The sequence below is a fragment of the Megalobrama amblycephala genome, linkage group LG24 (assembly GCF_018812025.1).
Source record: "Megalobrama amblycephala isolate DHTTF-2021 linkage group LG24, ASM1881202v1, whole genome shotgun sequence".
NCBI classification, from domain to species: Eukaryota; Metazoa; Chordata; class Actinopteri; order Cypriniformes; family Xenocyprididae; genus Megalobrama; species Megalobrama amblycephala.
Genome location: NC_063067.1, coordinates 29278949 through 29298122, shown reverse-complemented (window position 1 = coordinate 29298122; position 19174 = coordinate 29278949). Strand labels below are relative to the sequence as shown.

At 38.9% G+C, this 19174-nt stretch overlaps 1 protein-coding gene across 1 annotated transcript in view; it reads left to right on the top strand.

The window, feature by feature from the left end:
* znf512b (zinc finger protein 512B) overlaps positions 1-19174 on the top strand; it is a 92170-nt gene that overhangs the window by 55736 nt on the left and 17260 nt on the right. Inside the window, 4 exon segments of the mRNA XM_048177202.1 lie at positions 2354-2488; positions 3564-3691; positions 12059-12148; positions 15887-15985. Of these exon segments, the coding sequence (XP_048033159.1) occupies positions 2354-2488; positions 3564-3691; positions 12059-12148; positions 15887-15985 (452 nt within the window).

The following is a 19174-nucleotide window of genomic DNA, read 5'->3' as shown; positions in this document are numbered from 1 at the left end:
TTGTATATATGTCAGTAAATCAAACCATTGACTAAACGGTCAATTTCTCTTAGTGGGATGAAAATAGTCTGTTATTTAAACTGTGCTAAAATTATATATAGAAAGCGATCAAAGAATGCTCCCTTACGAATCACTGGAGCTGTCGGTCAAACAGCATGAGTTTATCAGTGACTGAGTTCTGGTCTCAATCCAAAACTCCTGTTAAAATCAACAAATGTCTTATTTACATCATGTAGGACAGATTGCAAGAACACCAGCAACAACAAAACAGGACAATCTCACGCACTGAAAATATCAGAAACTGTCAGTAGCTGTGTTCAGCCTTATGTCGTTTGTGAAGCAGTCCGCCGCAAAATGATTGCCGCAAATGTATAAGGGTGTACTCACACTAGGTTGCCTTGAACCGAGCCCGAGCGTGATTGTCCCCCCCTCCCCACTCCCCCGCTGGCCTGCACTCACACTGCACTTAACGTTCCCGGCCGGAGCACGCTTACGTCATATACGATGCAACTTTTTGAATGGAAGAAAACATGAAGAAATGCACTTTCCCTAATGCTGCGTTCACACCGAACGCGTCTGGGGCGTCTGATTTACATGTTAAGTCAATGACTACGTTTACATGGACAGCAGTAATCCGATATTAATACGATTAAGACAATACTCTGATTAAGAAAGGACCATGTAAACAGCGATGTTTTATTACCTTAATCCGACTAAAGTCATACTCGAAGTAAACACAAATCGAATTAAGACAGGTGGAGTATTCCTATTTTAGTCGCATTATTGGAGTGCATTGTAGACATGTACACACCTTAATCACACTATTAACGTCATGTGGGAGTTTTCGCCACATTTTGCCACAGGACACATAATACACACACGGCAGTGGTCAACCGTTTTGACGGCAAACAAGAGAGCCACAATTCAAATTCCTCTCACCTCATCTCTCATCCAGTACCTCTGAGTTTGTCGCGGTGGTGGCATGAATAAAAGTTGCCGAATTAAAGTACAGGAGGCCTGTTGCTGGAGAATTTGTATCCACCGCTGTCTATTTACTGAGCCCCACACATGAGAGAGAAAATAAATAGTAGCCTGGGCTAAATCGTGCGAACGATTTACTAATTTGTTCCCTCTATGTATAAATCGAGGGAACAAATTAGTTAATCATGCACACAATTTATTTATTTATTCTTGCATGTCATGTGCGGGCTCTGTATATATATTTGCACGTATTGCATGTCAAATAATTAACAGCACTTGAAGCTTTCGTAAGATTAAAAATGAAAACACCCAAAACTGTATATGGCACGAACTGTGTGGTGATGATACGTGAAATTCTGTAGAGAACGTCGGACAGCGTGCTGTGGGGACGTAATGACGTTTGCCATTAATCGATCTATGTTCTATAACATGTAAAATGGGAACATGAATGGAATATTCTAAAAGCAACTCATGTAAACACCTTAATCATAATATTGTCTTATTCAGAATAAGGTCAGTAATTAGATTACTGCTGTCCATGTAAACGTAGCCAGTGATGTCATCGTGGGGGGAGAATCTGTAGGAAGGAATCTGAATCAGCTCGTTTGAAGAGACTGCTTTTGATTTATGGGAATTATAAAAAATGAGTGAGTGGATTTTTACCATTTTAGGCTGTTTGTTCTCACACTGCGAACACACCTTATAAAAGTGAACTTTACATAATAGCTTCCCTTTAAAGTATTTATTCATCTTTCTTAACATTAGTTAATAAAAATACAACTGTTCATTGTTCATGTAGTTAACTAATGTTAATAAATGGAACTTAATAAATGGAACTAAATAAATGATAGCAGAATTTGTTTTACAATTTTAGTATTGCATTTTTGTCATTATTATTGCATTTTTGTCACTAGATTTCCATGACCCCTCCTTTTCATGACTGCTTCATGGTGGTGTTTGTTGTCAAAAGTTTGTTATATCTGAAGTAAATCTGTCAGACTTTGACTTTTTTAGAATTTAGTCCAGGCCTCCATTCAAATTCTCCTTGATATTTCAGTGGTATTTTTGCTCCTGTATGTTTATAATTAGCAAGCTTATACTCTTAGATAGTAATTACCCTGTTGGTGCTAATAGGGGGTCTATAAGGTCTGTTCTAGAGGTGTTTCATTTCCTGTTGAAGTTATTATGGTACATGTTCAAGAAACATTGCACCACAAGACAGATTACAACATAACAAAGCTCTTTAACCACCAGGAGAGTCTGAGTCTGAGTCTGAGTCTCGTTTGTTCTTTGTTTGTTCTTTTTAGTGGTATTTTTTGTGCCCTGTGAGGTCTCTGCTTTCCTTGAATGTAATTTCTTATGTGTTGTACAGGAATGAATAAGGTGGAGGAGAAGTTAAAAGCAGGTCGGATGAAGAGGGCGGAAGGCACTTTGTTCACAGAAGAGTCACAGAGGAAGCAGTCGGTTCAAGCTCACACCAGAAAAGAACCTGCTGCCATCAGTTCAGGTAAGTCTTTCTGCATGGCCCAGTACATTTGTATTGCCAAAGCAGTGCAAAATAACACAAATAAAGCAAAATTACAATAGAACAAACCGAGTAAATAAGTACTATTATAATTAATTATAAAACAATAAAATATGAATTGAATAAATGTGAAATAAAGCAATAAGAAATAGAATAATATAAAAATGTTCAATAACATTCAAAAATCTGTTGTTGTTTTTTTCACGTCACCATACTTTTGTTTAGCAAATTGATCAAAAGTGCTGCTCCTTTGAACTTTCTATTCATCAAAGAATCCTAAAAAAAATCTATATCGTAAAATCACTGTATTATCACACAGCTCTATATATAAAGTTGGATGTATATTATATCCAACTTTATCCGCATGCACACATTACACTCATGTAAAGTTATATACAATATAGCAATTGGTTTTTTATTGCATCGCAAAATATGACTATATATGGAAGCTTGTTTCCACCATGGAATAAAACAATTTAAAAGTTAATTGTGACTTTTTATCACTAAATTCTGACTTATTTTCTCGGAATTGTGAGTTATAAAGTCCAATTCTGAAGGGAAAAAATACTTTTTTTTCTCAGAATTGCGAGTTTATATTTCACAATTCTAACTTTATAGCTTGCAATTCTGAGAAAAAAGTCAGAATTGTAAGATAAAAAGTCTCAATTATCTTTTTTATTTTTTTATTCAGTGGCAGAAACAAGTTTCCATATTTATATTATCACCCAGCATAAATCTGCTAAATGCATCTGTAAGGAATGGAGATTATGATATTATAAACACAAACATTATGATTTTTTATAAAGTTGCTTTAAAACAATGTGTATTGTGAAAATAGCTATACAACAAATTTGACTTGACTTGACAGAAATAAATTACATTTTAAAATATATTGAAATAGAAAACAGTTATTTAATAAAATTTCACAATATTACTGTTTTTACTCTATTTTTGATCTAATAAATGCAGTCTTGGTGTACATAAAAGACTTTGAAAAACAAACCAAAATTACTGTAATATTATTTAAATGTGTTTTATCTTAATGTCTCTGTCTCAGTGCCCCCTGCTGAAGCCCAGTGGCAGAACACCATCTCTGAGAGAGGGGAAGTGGTCTGTCCCACCTGCTCTGTTGTCACTCGCAAGACCGTCCCCGGTCTTAAGAAGCACATGGAGATCTGTCAAAAGGTCAGGACTCACTCTGGATACCTGCACAACACAAGTGCAGGCTTAGACATATTATTTCACACATTACTTTCAACATTCCCAATTGAAAAATTTGTTTAACCCTTAAAGGCATACCTTGGGTCTTTAGCGACCCGGGACGTCATTTACTACCCTCCCTCCCCATTCATTTTTTAAAGTTAGACATCAACCTTCTTAGTATTCCTCAATCTATTAATTATAGACAGTATAACAAGAAAACAAAATTATAAAAGAATGTCTGTTTTCGAATTTTTTTTTTTGTGTAAAGGGTCGCTAGGGAGCCGAGGTATGTAATAGTGTTAGTTAATTTTTTTGTGTGCAACAATAATTGAATCTTTAATGACTCAGTAAGAGCAATTCACCTTTATTCCTCAAGGTGGTAATGTCTTATACACAATGATGAGGTGATGTTTCAATCATAATTACCACAGGCATAAAACAACAGAATACACAAGTATCATCAGCAAAACTTGAAATGGCTCAGATAGTTTTGAGAATATGGTTGTGAATATTAGTCAGATGCTGAATGTACTGGGGAAATGAGCTCTGATGAAGACAGTGATGATGATAAAAAAGCATCTGCTTAAATTGAACCCTTCCAAGTTAACGAAATATGCTTTATTTTATTTTTTTGTGTTGTTAAAAAATGTTGTAATTGTAAAATATCAAGAGAGCTTTATACTATCGCGGCAGTTAGAGAGCCATCCATGTTAGATATAGGTAACTAAAGACCCAAATATGTAATAATGATTGGTGAAATATTCATACATTTAGGTGGGGTGGGGTTTGTGGTGGTTTGAGCATCCCAACCAGCTCAACCGATGGAGTTTAAGATCTGTTGGACAAAAATCAAACAGGAAGTGTGTTTGGGAAACCTACTTCGTGATGAAAAATGACTCACTTTACCTTTGAATCAAACCCATTGGTCCCCATGTGAGAAACATGTTTTCCTTCCTTAAAGAGTTAGTTCACCTAAAAATGAAAATTCTGTCATTAATGACTCACCCTCATGTCGTTCCAAACCCGTAAGACTTTTGGTCATCTTCGGAACACAAATTAAGATATTTTTGATGAAATCCGAAAGCTTTTTGTCCCTCCATTGACAGCTACGCTACTGACACTTTGACGCTTCAAGCCTAAATTAAATATGTTCATCATATAAAGCGATCAAATCTCTTCAGAAAATGTAGACTAAACTGCTCAATTTATATGGATTAGTTTTACGATCTCTTTATGAACTTTTTGAAGCATCAAACTGGTAGTTATGTAACTTTCTATGGAGGGACAGAAAGCTCTCAGATTTCATCAAAAATATCTTCATTTGTGTTCCGACGATGAACGAAGGTCTTACGGGTTTGGAACGACATGAGTGTGAGTAATTAATGACAATTAATTTTTGGGTGAACTAACCCTTTAAGATATTGACGCCAATTCACTCTATTCAGCAACCATGAAATCTAACGTACTATATGTTAGAAAATATCTAGTCAGACACCACCACAGACTGCTGTCATTGACATTTGCATTGACCTCATGAGTATCGGTGGAATCCACACCGATACTTCAGCCACCTGAAGGTCTGTTTCCTCTGGTATTAGTAACCCAAACTGCCCTTGTGGACTTCAGTGGATTGTGTTGTATGTACAACCCCACTTCTCCGATTGAGACAACATCTGTCTCAGATTTCTAAACACATCAAACATAATGTAGCAGATGTGCACAAGCTCTTCCATATGAAGAAAGACAAAGCCTTATTCATGAAACACGAGCAGAAAGATTTTCTGAATGTAAATTGTATGTGAAAACATTCTTACGTAAATTGTGTAATTCATCTGGATGGTTTATGTAAAAACGAATTTATGAGAGATTTACACAGAAATTTGTTCTGCTTGCATTTTGTGAATGAGGCAGAAAGAACGAAAGAGACAGAATCAAACCTTTAATGTATTACTCTCCCTCTGTTGTTTATACAACCAAACCACAGAGGAAGCGGAGAGGAGAATGTTTCAGGCATGCAATTAGACACCTCTCTCTCGGGACCTCGTCGCACATGGGGCCAGAGGGAGTCATTAGGGGCATTTTATTGATTGAGCATCTGTGAGAGCGATGCAGTGAGTGGCTCTACCCAGCATGCATCTGGAGGAGAGTCTTATGGTGCCAGCCCGGTGTATAGCACAACTCTATAAAAATGATGACATGTCTATTAAAGGTTGAATCGATCGGCTGTGTTATTGCGGGGTCACGAGTAATTGTAGTTTGTCTGGCCTCTTCCTCAGCCCTGTGTGAAATCAATGATGGCTGTGATGGGCATTAAGGGAGAAGGCGTTTTATGTCAAAGAAAATTTATTAAAATGATAATCATTGATCTGATTCTCATTTGTATTTTTGTGTATGTCCATGCAGAAATGAAATACTTTTAATCAGCGAGGATGTATTACATTGACCAAAAGTGCCAGTAAAGACATTTATAATGTTACAAAAGATTTTCAGCTGTTTTCAACATTCAACATATTCAGCAAATCAACATATTAGAATGATTTCTGAAGGATCATGTGACTCTGAAGACTGGAAGCTTTACCATCACAGAGATAAATTACATTTTAAAATATATTCAAAAAGTAAACGGTTATTTTAAATTGTAGTAATATTTCACAATATTACTCTTTTTACTGTATTTTTGATCAAACAAATGCAGCAGTGGTAACCAGAAGAGACTTCTTTCAACAACACTTTAAAAACTTACTGACCCCAGACATTGAACTCTAGTGTAAACATTTGCCGATTCGCAACAAGCAAATAGTCGACATAATGTTCACATGCCATCAGTTCAGTGTTCATTTTGACAGCAAATTTTGGTTTAGTTTTAGAACGCCTTTGGGGCCGTTCAGCCATGAACTGCGCTCTCCACGACGATGAGGAAGTTTCAACAAAGGATAAATTGATTTCTAGCCCTTGCATTAGCTTTACTACTAGATATATTTATGGAGATGAGATATAAAAAACACCTTGTACAGCTATGATCAGCTGTTCGGCTGAGCTTTCGATGTTTTGTTATGGAAAGGCTGAAACTGATTGGTTGGTTCTTGTCACATGACCTGCAGTGCTCTTGCGGCATTCTGAAAAGTTGAGAATTTTTCATCTCGATGCGCCTGGAAAACACACTGCATGCACGTCGAAACCGTCACTTCCATTATGAGCGAGCCTGTCGCGTGCCTACATTTGAAATTGAGCACGCAAAAGACACGATATGTGAACGGCCCCTTTTAGTTTTAGTCATATTATAGTCATCTGAATTGTATTAGTTTTAGTCTAGTTTTAGTTGACTGAATATAAGATTTTAGTCGGCTAAATTTACAGTAGATTTCGTCGACTAAAATATAATGGGTTTAATTAACTGTACAGCATCAATTAAGTATTTCTATAAAATTTCCAAACTCATTATTAGGGCTGGACGATATGACCTAAAATCAAAATCTCCTCCATTACGATTAATTAATTTTGTTTTTTTGTTTGTTTTTTGCCCTCATAGTTTACTGACAAGGTTTGTAAATATGCTTGACTATTAAAGGTGGGATATTTTTACCTAATGAAAGATTGTTCCGACATAACAGCTCACTTTCAGCAGTTATTTTATCTATGGTCTGTAACGTTTCTTACAGAAACTGTTTCTCGTTGTAAATCAGATACAAATTAGCACAGTGCCAGTACGTTTATTTGAATGCATTAATGAGAGAGTGATTGCATGTGTGAATTAGTCATACCGTCTCTCTAATAATTGTGAAGCTGTGGGTTGTAAGTAGTTACTTCAAAAGTAGAAAAATATATGCTATAACATTTGAGTTCAATTTCAGTCGGTCACGTTCAACGTCACGTCATGACAGATGAATTGGAATCTCGCTAGAGAGGCCAGTTTACTTCGAGTGTAACTACAATGAGCCAGTGCACATTGGCATGCAATATTTGCATCAGCTGCGCCGCCCTGCTGCACAGGTATTTAATGAGCAGCAGGTGCATCGCATACTTCAGCTTTCACTTTGGAGCCAAGCGGTTGTGTTGTTCTGCTTCAAGTCTATGAACAAAGTGTTCTAATTTGAGTTGTTCTTCAGGGAAGAAGCCTCTCTTTTTCTTTTTGTTGGAGTTGGTGTCACGGCACTGTAGCGCGGTCAAGCCTCTCATTTGTTTTCATTTTCTTTTTGCCTTTCGTTGAGCAAGAATTCAAAGGCTGTTCTCACAGCTGGTGATGGTGCGCTGTTGTTGAGCGCTGAAAAGCTGTTGTCGCAGCTGGTAAGAGGGCACCTTCAACGAGAGTGAGAGCACACTGCAGGAAGCTGTGAAAGCTGCCGATGCCCATGTCTTGTAAACGGAGATTGCAGTCCTACTGGCGAAGGATTCAATAGAGTCGGTCCCTCCAGCCGATATGAAGTCAGGGTTTTACAGCTACTTCATTGTACCCAAGAAAGCCAGTGGATCTGGATCTGCGAGTTTTGAACCCAGCCTTACACAAGCGGGGAAACTGGGAGAAGAGCAAACTCTTGCCTTTGCAGATGATCTCTTTTCTCAGTACGGAGTTGGATTCAGTCAAACAGACAGCACGCCTCACAGAGGAACATGCTCGGTCGGTGCTGAACTGCTTGAATATGTTCAAAGGCAGAATGGCGGTCCCACTGAAATCATTTCAGAGGCTCCTGGGGCATATGGCAGCTGCAGCAGCAGTAAGACCGCTCGGTTTGCTCCATATGAAACCGCTTCAACACTGGCTTCATGGCCAAGTCCCGAGATGGGAATGACAGCGCGGCACTCACCGGGTGAAAGTCACACTGGCCTGCCGCCAAACCTTCAGCCCTCTCAGAGATGGGGCACCCTATGGCACCCTCGTTCAGACCTCTGGAAACTCCATGTCTGGTTGCTGGATGGGATGTGGAAGTAGGAGGTAGTTAAATCCTCCGCTACCTCCCTCCATACCCTCTTGAGACCTCACTCTGGTGCTTAGAGCACTTCAGAATGTCTCATTCGAACCTTTGCAGTCAGTAGATTCAAAGTTTCTGTCTATAAAGGCTTTGCTACTGTTTGCATTGGTCTCCATCAAGAGGGTAGGGGACCTGCAGACATTTTTGGTCAACGAATCATGCCCAGAGTTTGGGCCAGGTGACGCCCACGTGATACTGAGACCCCAGCCTGGCTATGGGCCCAAGGTTCCTGACACTCCTTTCGAGGACCAGGTAGTGAACCTTCAAGCTCTGCCCCCGGAAGAGGCAGACCCAGCCCTAGCTTTGCTTTGTCCCGTCTGTGCAATACGAATGTACGTCGACTGGACACAAAGCTTTTGGACCTCAGACCATCTCTTTGTCTGTTACGGAGGCCAGCAGAAGGGAAAGGCTGTCTCCAAGCAGAGGATGGCCCACTGGATGGTGGATGCCATCGCCTTTGCTTACCAAGCACAAGGCGTGCCCTGCCCTGTTGCGAGCTAACTCTACTAGAAGTGTGGCATCTCCTGGGCACTGGCACGTGGTGCCTAGCAGACAGATATTTGTAGAGCTGTGGGCTAGGGCGACACCTAACACATTCGCTAGATTCTATAGCCTTCGTGTTGAGCCGGTCTACTCCTGAGTTCTCCGGTCAGAGACACCTAGAGGCCCTGGCCTAGTGTTGGCTTGCTGCGCCAATACATGCCTTATTGCTCCAGAGAGTCTTACAGGCAGACCCTGTTGAGTCCTCCATCACCCCCGGCAGCCGTTGTATCCATGTGAACCAGTTCTAGGCTGGGTGCCATAAGTGTGACCCTTTGGGGATCCTATGTGTATTTTCCAAGGTAAATCTCCTTAACAGAAGCCTTTGTCTTTCCCTTGGCAGAGTCCGCTCTGCCACGTGTAGCCTCCAAACTGGGTGAGGGCCACCTCAGAGACTTCCATATGAAGTACGGCCCTACGGAGTTAGTCCATATCTGTATACTCCACTAGTAATCCTGTGGAGGATGTGGCTTCTGCAGCATTCCTTTTCCTATGGAAAGGGTACGCTTTCCCAGTGTTATCCAAGTTCACTGTGTGGGCAGTGTCCCTCTTCTCTGCGTTAAGCCCTGTGCCATCCAACAGAAGGTTCAGGCTTATGCAGGGCACTGGAAGGGGCATCACCTGTGGTGTTTGGTAGGGATCCCAATTCGTCAGTCACGACGTGACGTCGCAAGTGACTGACTGAAAGAGAACATCTTAGTTACGTATGTAACCATCATACCCTGAAGGAGGGAACGGAGACATGATGTCTCGTCGCCACAGATTCTGTACCGCCAGGTCACCAACTCCGGCCCGCCTCCTCAGCGAAAACCTGAAGTATGCGATGCACCTGCTGCTTATTAAAGGTGCCCTAGATTCAAAAATTGAATTTACCTCGGCATAGTTAAATAACAAGAGTTCAGTACATGGAAATGACATACAGTGAGTCTCAAACTCCATTGTTTCCTCCTTCTTATATAAATCTCATTTGTTTAAAAGACCTCTGAAGAACAGGCGAATCTCAACATAACACCAACTGTTACGTAACAGTCGGGGTGTACGCCCCCAATATTTGCATATGCCAGCCCATGTTCCCAACATTATGAAAGGCATTAGACAAGGGCAGGCAGTATTAACGTCTGGAGCAGCACAGCTGAATCAGACTAGGTAAGCAAGCAAGACAATAGCGTAAAATGGCAGATGGAGCGATAATAACTGACATGATCCATGATTACATGATATTTTTAGTGATATTTGTAAATTGTCTTTCTAAATGTTTCGTTAGCATGTTGCTAATGTACTGTTAAATGTGGTTAAAGTTACCATCGTTTCTTACTGTATTCACGGAGACAAGAGCCATCGCTATTTTCATTTTTAAACACTTGCAGTCTGTATAATTCATAAACACAACTTCATTCTTTATAAATTTCTCCGACAGTGTGTAATGTTAGCTTTAGCCACGGAGCAAAACCTCAAAAACTCATTCAGAATCAATGTAAACATCAAAATAAACACTGTACTTACGCGATTAGACATGCTGCATGACGAACACTTTGTAAAGATCCATTTTGAGGGTTATATTAGCTGTGTGAACTTTGTTTATGCTGTTTAAGGCATCTTGGGGTGTGGAGCACGGGATTTAAAGGGCCACACACCCTGAATCGGCTCATTTCTAATTATGCCCCAAAATAGGCAGTTAAAAAAATGAATTAAAAAAAATCTATGGGGTATTTTGAGCTGAAACTTCACAGACACATTCAGGGGACACCTTAGACTTATATTACATCTTTTAAAAAAAAGTTCTAGGGCACCTTTAAATACCCACACTGCGGGGCGGTACAGCTGATGCAAATATTGCATGCCAGTGTGCATTGGCTCGTTTTAGTTAAACTCAAAGTAGATTGGCATCTCTAGCAAGATCCCAATTCGTCGGTCATGACGTGATGTCTCCATTCACTCCTTCAGAGACTGAGACTTTTCTAAGCTACTTTAGTGATACATCACAGTACAGCGTTGACAACGAGTTTCTGTGCTCCCCTCTGTGCGCACTATCTTCACGTGATGTGTGAGCTACTGTCTGTATGATTGTTTGTGTGCTACAATGCATCAGCTCAGTAGCTCAATATAATGATACACATCTGATGGTCTAAAATAACTTAAATGTCCAAACTGGGAAGTCTTGAAACACATACAGTTGACAAAGTTTAGTGAAGATGCAAATGAAAGTGATCTGGCTTCAGGGCTCGCGCGTTGTCAGTGACATGACACGTCTCGGCTCTCTGTGTCACAGAAAACAGCTCTCGAGCACTGAAGTAAGGTGTCTTCCATATTGTTATTCTTGAATGGTGTAAAATTACTTGAATGTTCAAACTGGTAAGCATTTAAACACATACCATTAAATTTTGCCAGTATTAACAAGTCCATGGTAGCTGTTTTTTTGTGGTGAAAATTTGTCTTTAATTTGTTAAAAAAATTTATATTAATTAAGATTATTTTTTAAACTTTACTTTTTTTTTTTTTAAATATTGTTTATTAAATTTTAGCAGATTATAAAAGATCAAGTGTGTACATTTCTGTGCCGTTAGCATTACCAAACAAAATCAGTCAAAAATTGTCAAGTTCAATATTTTGATACTTTTCAGGTGAATAAGCCTACAAATCACAGTTCACAGTCCACAATATGCAGCACAAATGCCACTATTATTTGCACCATTTATTTCACATTAATAAGTCAAGTATGAATGATTGTAATTGGTATGTTGAAATATAAATGTCACATTTAGAACCCATGATTTCATGATATTTGATGTTGACATCATAAACTGTTTTTTTTTTCTTCTTGCTTTCTTGCTTATATTTCTAGCTGCGGGACGCTCTCAAATGTAAGCAGTGTCAGAAACAGTTCCGATCCAAAGCTGGACTCGATTACCACAGCATGGCTGACCACACCAAGGTGAGCGATGAATTTTAACAAATTTTTACATCATCTTTTTATAACAGTTCTTCTACAAATCTATAGTACGGCTCATCTGCAAGATGTCAAAATTAATATGATTAGAAATAAAATGTATAAAATTATTTATCCGGTAAAATTGCATCACCTTTTAACATCAACTTATCTCTATATAAATTAAAAATTCAGTCTCTGAAAGTGTGTGAGGTTTTCTTTATTTCTGTCCACAAGCAAAAAGGCAGAAATAAAAATAAAACCAGATGCTGAAACTATAGTATAATGTAGCCTATATGAAATGTGCTTTTAATATGAACCAACAGAGGTAGATGTAGTTTAATACTTTTAATGAACTAGTGGAGCTGTATGTGTACAATATGTGCAGCAGAACAGTGTTTAATATTGCATTAAGTGACTATTACAGAGACCAGTGGCTGCCCTACGTCCACATCAGCCTCTAATCTCTATTATATCTGACACCATCTCCATACTCCAGCATTACTTTAAGACCTAAAGCATCCATTATGCTCTAACCATTAACTGGACATATGGGAAAAGTTTGAGCTCATGTCTAATAATGCCTTTTAAAACAGTCTTCTAGCAGCATTTCAATTGCAATGCTTGTCTCCTGTTCCCCAGCCTTATTTCTCTACTGTAATAATTTCCTCAGCATTCCTGAGCTATTAACACCGTTCCTGCCAGTAATCTTTCTTCACAGCAAATCATGGTAATCTGCCTTATGAGTAAAGTTCATCTGTTTTTTCCAGTGAAATTCACCAACATCTGAATAGGAACAGCACATCCTGTAATGATGATGGTGTCCCTTGTGACCCTTGTGAGGTTTAGCGTAAAAACATGAGAGAAAAACTGGATAAAGAGGGCCATGAGGATATAAGCTCCATCTGCCAAGCTCAAGCATTAGCTGCAAACAATATTTCCAAAGAAATGTGTTAAATTATGCACAACCAAATGTCTCAGAAACAGTATGAAACATCAATGAGGATGTGCATTTCGGTCTCTGATTTGTTATTTGAGCCAGGTGCTGAGTAGTCTGACTGAGCCAAACATTTGAGAATCAGCATAAGGTCTGGGCCACATTGCAGAGTATTCTAGCCAAGAACCGCTCACTTAGACAAGAAGAGAACGTCAAGCGTGTAAAGAGAATTTGGGGTAGGTTATACAGTATAAGGCCCTCTTTACACCTGGTATTAAGATGTGTTTTGGTCGATCAAAAAAAAGTGGATGATGCTAAATACAGGTGTAAACGGGGTCTAAAATGTTTTGAGCTTGTCCACTTCCGACCACTTCCAGAGGTAGTCAAAAACTCATTCGACCATATTGCTTTCATAGTGTAGATGTGGTCAAATGCATTTGAACAGCCACAAAAGACCGCCTACTCTCCACCTACTGAAATAGCGCGTAAATATTATGGGAAGTGCGCTAGCCAGATGGGATTTAAACGTTGTCGCTTGAAGACCCAAGCGACCCAAGACAAAATATTCTCTCATCATTCCTGATTTCTAACACTTGCTGCGTTCGTTGTGGCAGTCAAAGCAGAAACAAAAGCTGCTGCTTTCTTTATATGTTTCTCTGTCGTCTCTAGATGTGTTCATATGAATTTTGTGTGAGCTTATTTTGTCCATTAGATCGAAAGATCTGAAAAAAACCCATACATTCACCCGCCCATAGACCCTCCTCTCGAAGAAATCAGGACAGAAGTGGTTGAAAGTGGACAAAATGAGACAGATTAAAACACAAGGTGTAAACGAGTATGTTTCCCTCATCTACTTGTGATCCGATCAACCAAAACGCATCTTAATACCAGGTGGAAACAGGGCCTAAGGTAGTTCAAAACGGAATATAAAAAAGATAGTGATGCACCAAAATGAACATTCTTGGCCGAAAGTGAAACTTCTGGACACACTTGAAAATGATCATTTCACTTTCTTTGGACTAACTAAAAATTATATTATAAATATTATATGTTCTTCCTTCAGGTGACATAACTGCCGTAACATCTTGACAACTTTTAAAATATACTGTACAATACTGCTTGTGGATCAAAATTACTTTGCATTAGTGGATCTCCCATTGTACAACAAAATTTTCAAAGGTCATAATTTTCAGTAATTCTTCTGTAATATGTAATATGAAAAAGCTGCTTGTTTTTTAGCATTATTATTAACAGAAACTGGGAGTACTGATGTATTAAATGAATCAACCATGATTAATTTAGTGATTGAAATTTTAAAAACTATATGTCCTTCATTATAAACACTAGTTATTGAGGGGGAAAATAAATATGATTTCAATTTACATCTTGATTTTATGTTTTTTAGCATTTTTATTCAGATTTGAGTTCACTTATTTTAATATATTAACAATTTTATTTAAATACTTTTAAGTCATCTTGCTTCAGAAATTACTTGTGTAAGGGTATAAGGGATGGGGATCTTTAGGTGCCTCAATGATTTAATTTTACAGTATTTCGCATTTAGGGAGTCATGATCAAATTGCAAAATGATTCTCAGATGAGGATGGTTGATAATAGTTGAATAGCTGGTTAGTGAGGACAACAATTTATCAACCATACAATTTCTCAGTCTTTGCAAAACTTAGTTTCTGTGGCTGATTATCTGTAACTCTCCACTCAGCTGGGTGATCTTCTGCCTCGATTTCCTCCTAAGTGTCTTTTTTGTTTCCTTTTGAAGTTTGTGACTTCTTAATTTATAAAGCTGAAAGCTACTAGTCATTGTGGTTGGTAGAGACGCTAATGCTGGGTACGCACTGCATGATTTCAGCCATAATTTTCACTTGCTAACAGTTTTGGGGCAGTCGTGGCCTAATGGTTAGAGAGTCGGCTGGTAACCTGAAGGTTGCGGGTTCGATTTTCAATACCGGCAGGAAATTGACTGAGGTGCCCTTGAGCATAGCACCTAACCCCCAATCACTCCCCATGCGCCACAGCAAAATGGCTGCCCACTGCTCCGGGTGTGTGTGTGTCCAAGGTTTGCAGTGTGTGTGTGATCATTACTCACTACTCCTAGTGTGTGGGCACTAACTTAGATGGGTTAAATGCAGGATAAATTCCGAGTATGGGTTACCATACTTAGCCTTCACAAGTCACTTTTACTTTTCACCTTTTTTGTGGGAATTGCCGACAAATGGCCAAAATCAGAGGCGTCTGTGAAATGTGTTTTGACTGGAAATTACATCGGTAATGACCTACATCCAATGAGAGCACAAGATACGGGCCCAGGGAAGTTCAGGGGGAGGAGTCATAGACCTGCAACAGAACATCAGCAAGCATTATATTGGCTTATGTGACCAACCATTCTCACCTTCATATTCTCCTTTTTTTCTTTCTTTTTTTCTTTGTCTTCTTAGCTTTTAGCATTAGCTTTAATGGTCTGTGAATTTTTCAGTGTAGAACTGAAGTTGCGTCTCAGGCTTAGCGTTCACCCTCAGGTGCTTAGTTGTGGTGTCTAGTGTCCTGTTTAGATACCTCTTATGTCTCATTTCCTCTGCTGATGTTTTCAATTGACCAAATACAGTGTTGTATAACATGTAGTCTGACAATTGCCGTTAACATGCCTTGAGTAATAGCCCTTCTATTAAGGTTTTGAAGAGCGCCGGGCATCTGGCTTTCAGAAAATTGGAAGCACATTGTTATAAAGACTTGTGGAAGAGTTTCTGGAGAGACGCTAATGTGTTGCATTGTATTTGTTTCCCATTTGTAAGCCCTCTGCAAGTGAAAATGTGTCTGGGGAGGAGCAGGAGGAGAGAGAGAGGCTACGCCGCGTCCTCAAACAGATGGGGCGAATCAAATGTCCCAACGAGGTAGGAATTTGTCACTGGTGACTGCCGTCTGTCTATCTCCCTAGACGGCACTGTCTGTCCTTAATATGTCCTAATTTCTGTCTCCTTTCTGTCTCTCACTTTCTCTGTTCTATCTATCTATCTATCTATCTATCTATCTATCTATCTATCTATCTATCTATCTATCTATCTATCTATCTATCTATCTATCTATCTATCTATCTATCTATCAATTCAATTCAATTCAATTCAATTCAAAATTGCTTTATTGGCATGACTGTAAATAATACAATATTGCCAAAGCATACATATAACAATAATAAAAACATCTGTATAACAGAAGAAAATATAAAATATTATAATGCTATCAAATATTACAACATAACTTAAACTTAAATTAACAGTGTAACACAATAGAACATGTCTGAACATTTGTTACCACAGTGGTTAAACAAATATATATATATATATATATACACACGTACTGAGGGTCACTGTGGTGGACGGTAGGGAAACACACTGAGGTCAGACACACACATTACACACATTCACCTGCTGTCTCTCAGGCTGTGGCACATCCACACGTATCTCGCAGCCAGTGCTGCTGTCGGTCCCTCTCCTAATATTAATTTTATTTGCTCTACTTCACTCATGGCAGTAAAGTTCTTTATTTCGTTACAAAATTTTGTGAAGTAGAGATCTCTAATTGATATATATTTTTGACGGTGAAGGAGGAAGTGCATCTCTGTCTCGATCTCTCCTGTCCTGCAGTGAACACACACCCTTTGCTCTCTGGGTAACCAGGTCTTTCTGTGTCTGCCGGTCTCGATGGCGAGACTGTGCTCACTGAGCCTGTACTTGGTCAGGATCCATCTCTGCTTTGTGTCTTTGACACTTTGGAGATATTCTTCTAATTCATAATTTGATTTCAGAGTTCGATAGAATTGTAATTTACTTTGTGTTTTAGTTTCCTCATCCCAACGTTCCAGATATGTATTTTTAGATTGTTTGAAAATTTGGTTTATTTTGATGTTTGGAGAAGCAGTGCTGGTCTGAGACTGGTTAGTGTTAGTAGAGTTAGTCAGGTTAGTAAGTCTCAGAACCAGCTGACTGAGGGGACTCTTTTTGGGGTTCAGTTCTTGGGTTTGTAATGCTTTAAAATGTAGCGATTCTGTGGGACTTGATTTTAGATGCATCCAGAATTTGAGGGATCTTTTTTGCATATTAATAATCAATGGGAATCGGCCTAATTCTGCCCTACATGCATTGTTGGGTGTTCTTCTTTGTAATTTTAGGATCATTTTGCAGAATTCTGTGTGTAGGGCTTCTGTTGGATGCCTGTCCGATCTAGTGTAGCTCTGATCACTGAGTGGACCCCAAACCTCACTTCCATACAGCGCAATGGGCTGAATCACACTATCAAAGATTTTACACCAGATTGGAATTGGTAAATCAATGTTTTGGAATCTTTTCTTGATGGCGTATAGAGCTCTTCGAGCTTTATCTTTGAGAGCATTCACTGCCATACTGAAACTCCCCGATGCAGTGATGATCAGACCGAGGTAAGTGTACTGCATCGTGTGTTCTAGGGTGGTGCTGCCTAGACTGAACTGGTATCTGTGTTCCTGACATCTGGGCTTTTTCTGGAAGACCATAACGTTGGTCTTCTTGAGGTTTATTGCCAGGGCCCAGTTCTGGCAGTAGTCGTCCATCAGGTCCAGGTGCTGCTGTAGTCCCTGTGCAGTGGGTGACAGCAGCACCAGATCATCTGCATACAGCAAGAGCTTGATGTTCTTGTCTTGTAGAGTGAGTCCGGGAGCTGTAGACCGTTCCAGCTGCACTGCTAGTTCATTAATGTAAATGTTGAACAGCGTTGGACTCAGGCTACAGCTATCTGTCTGTCTGTCTGTCTGCTGTCTGTCTGCCTGCCTGCCTGCCTATCTATCTATCTATCTATCTATCTATCTATCTATCTATCTATCTATCTATCTATCTGTCTGTCTGTCTGTCTGTCTGTATGTCTGTTTACTTATCTATCTATCTTTCTATCTATCTATCTATCTATCTATCTATCTATCTATCTATCTATCTGTCTGTCTATCTGTCTATCTATCTATCTATCTATCTATCTGTCTGTCTGTCTGTCTGTATGTCTGTTTACCTATCTATCTATCTATCTATCTGTCTGTCTGTCTGTCTGTTTCTATCTATCTATCTATCTATCTATCTATCTATCTATCTATCTATCTATCTATCTATCTATCTATCTATCTATCTATCTATCTATCTGTTTACCTGTCTATCTGTCTATCTGTCTATCTGTCTGTCTATCTATCTATCTATCTATCTATCTGTCTGTCTGTCTGTCTGTCTGTCTATTTACCTATCTATCTATCTATCTATCTATCTATCTGGTTACAGCTCTATCTATCTATCTATCTATCTGTTTACCTGTCTATCTGTCTGTCTATCTATCTGTCTGTCTGCCTATTTACCTGTCTGTCTGTCTGTCTATCTATCTATCTGTCTATCTGTCTGTCTGTCTGTCTGTCTGTCTGTCTATCTATCTATCTATCTATCTATCTGTCTGTTTGCCTATTTACATGTCTATCTGTCTATTTACCTGTCTATTTACCTGTCTGTCTGTCTGTCTATCTATCTATCTATCTGTTTACCTGTCTATCTGTCTATCTATATATCTATCTGTCTGTCTGTCTGCCTGTCTGTCTGCCTGCCTGCCTGCCTATCTATCTATCTATCTATCTGTCTGTCTGTCTGTCTGTCTGTTTACTTATCTATCTATCTATCTATCTATCTATCTATCTATCTATCTATCTATCTATCTATCTATCTGTCTGTCTGTCTGTCTGTCTGTCTGTCTGTCTGTCTGTCTATCTATCTATCGTCTGTCTGTCTTCCTATTTACCTGTCTGTCTATCTGTCCGTCTGTCTGCTTATCTATCTATCTATCTATCTATCTATCTATCTATCTATCTATCTATCTGTCTGTCTGTCTGTCTATCTATCTATCTATCTATCTATCTGTCTGTCTGCCTATTTACATGTCTATCTGTCTATTTACCTGTCTATTTACCTGTCTGTCTATCTGTCTATCTATCTATCTATCTATCTATCTATCTATCTATCTATCTATCTATCTATCTATCTATCTATCTATCTATCTATCTATCTATCTATCTGTCTGTCTGT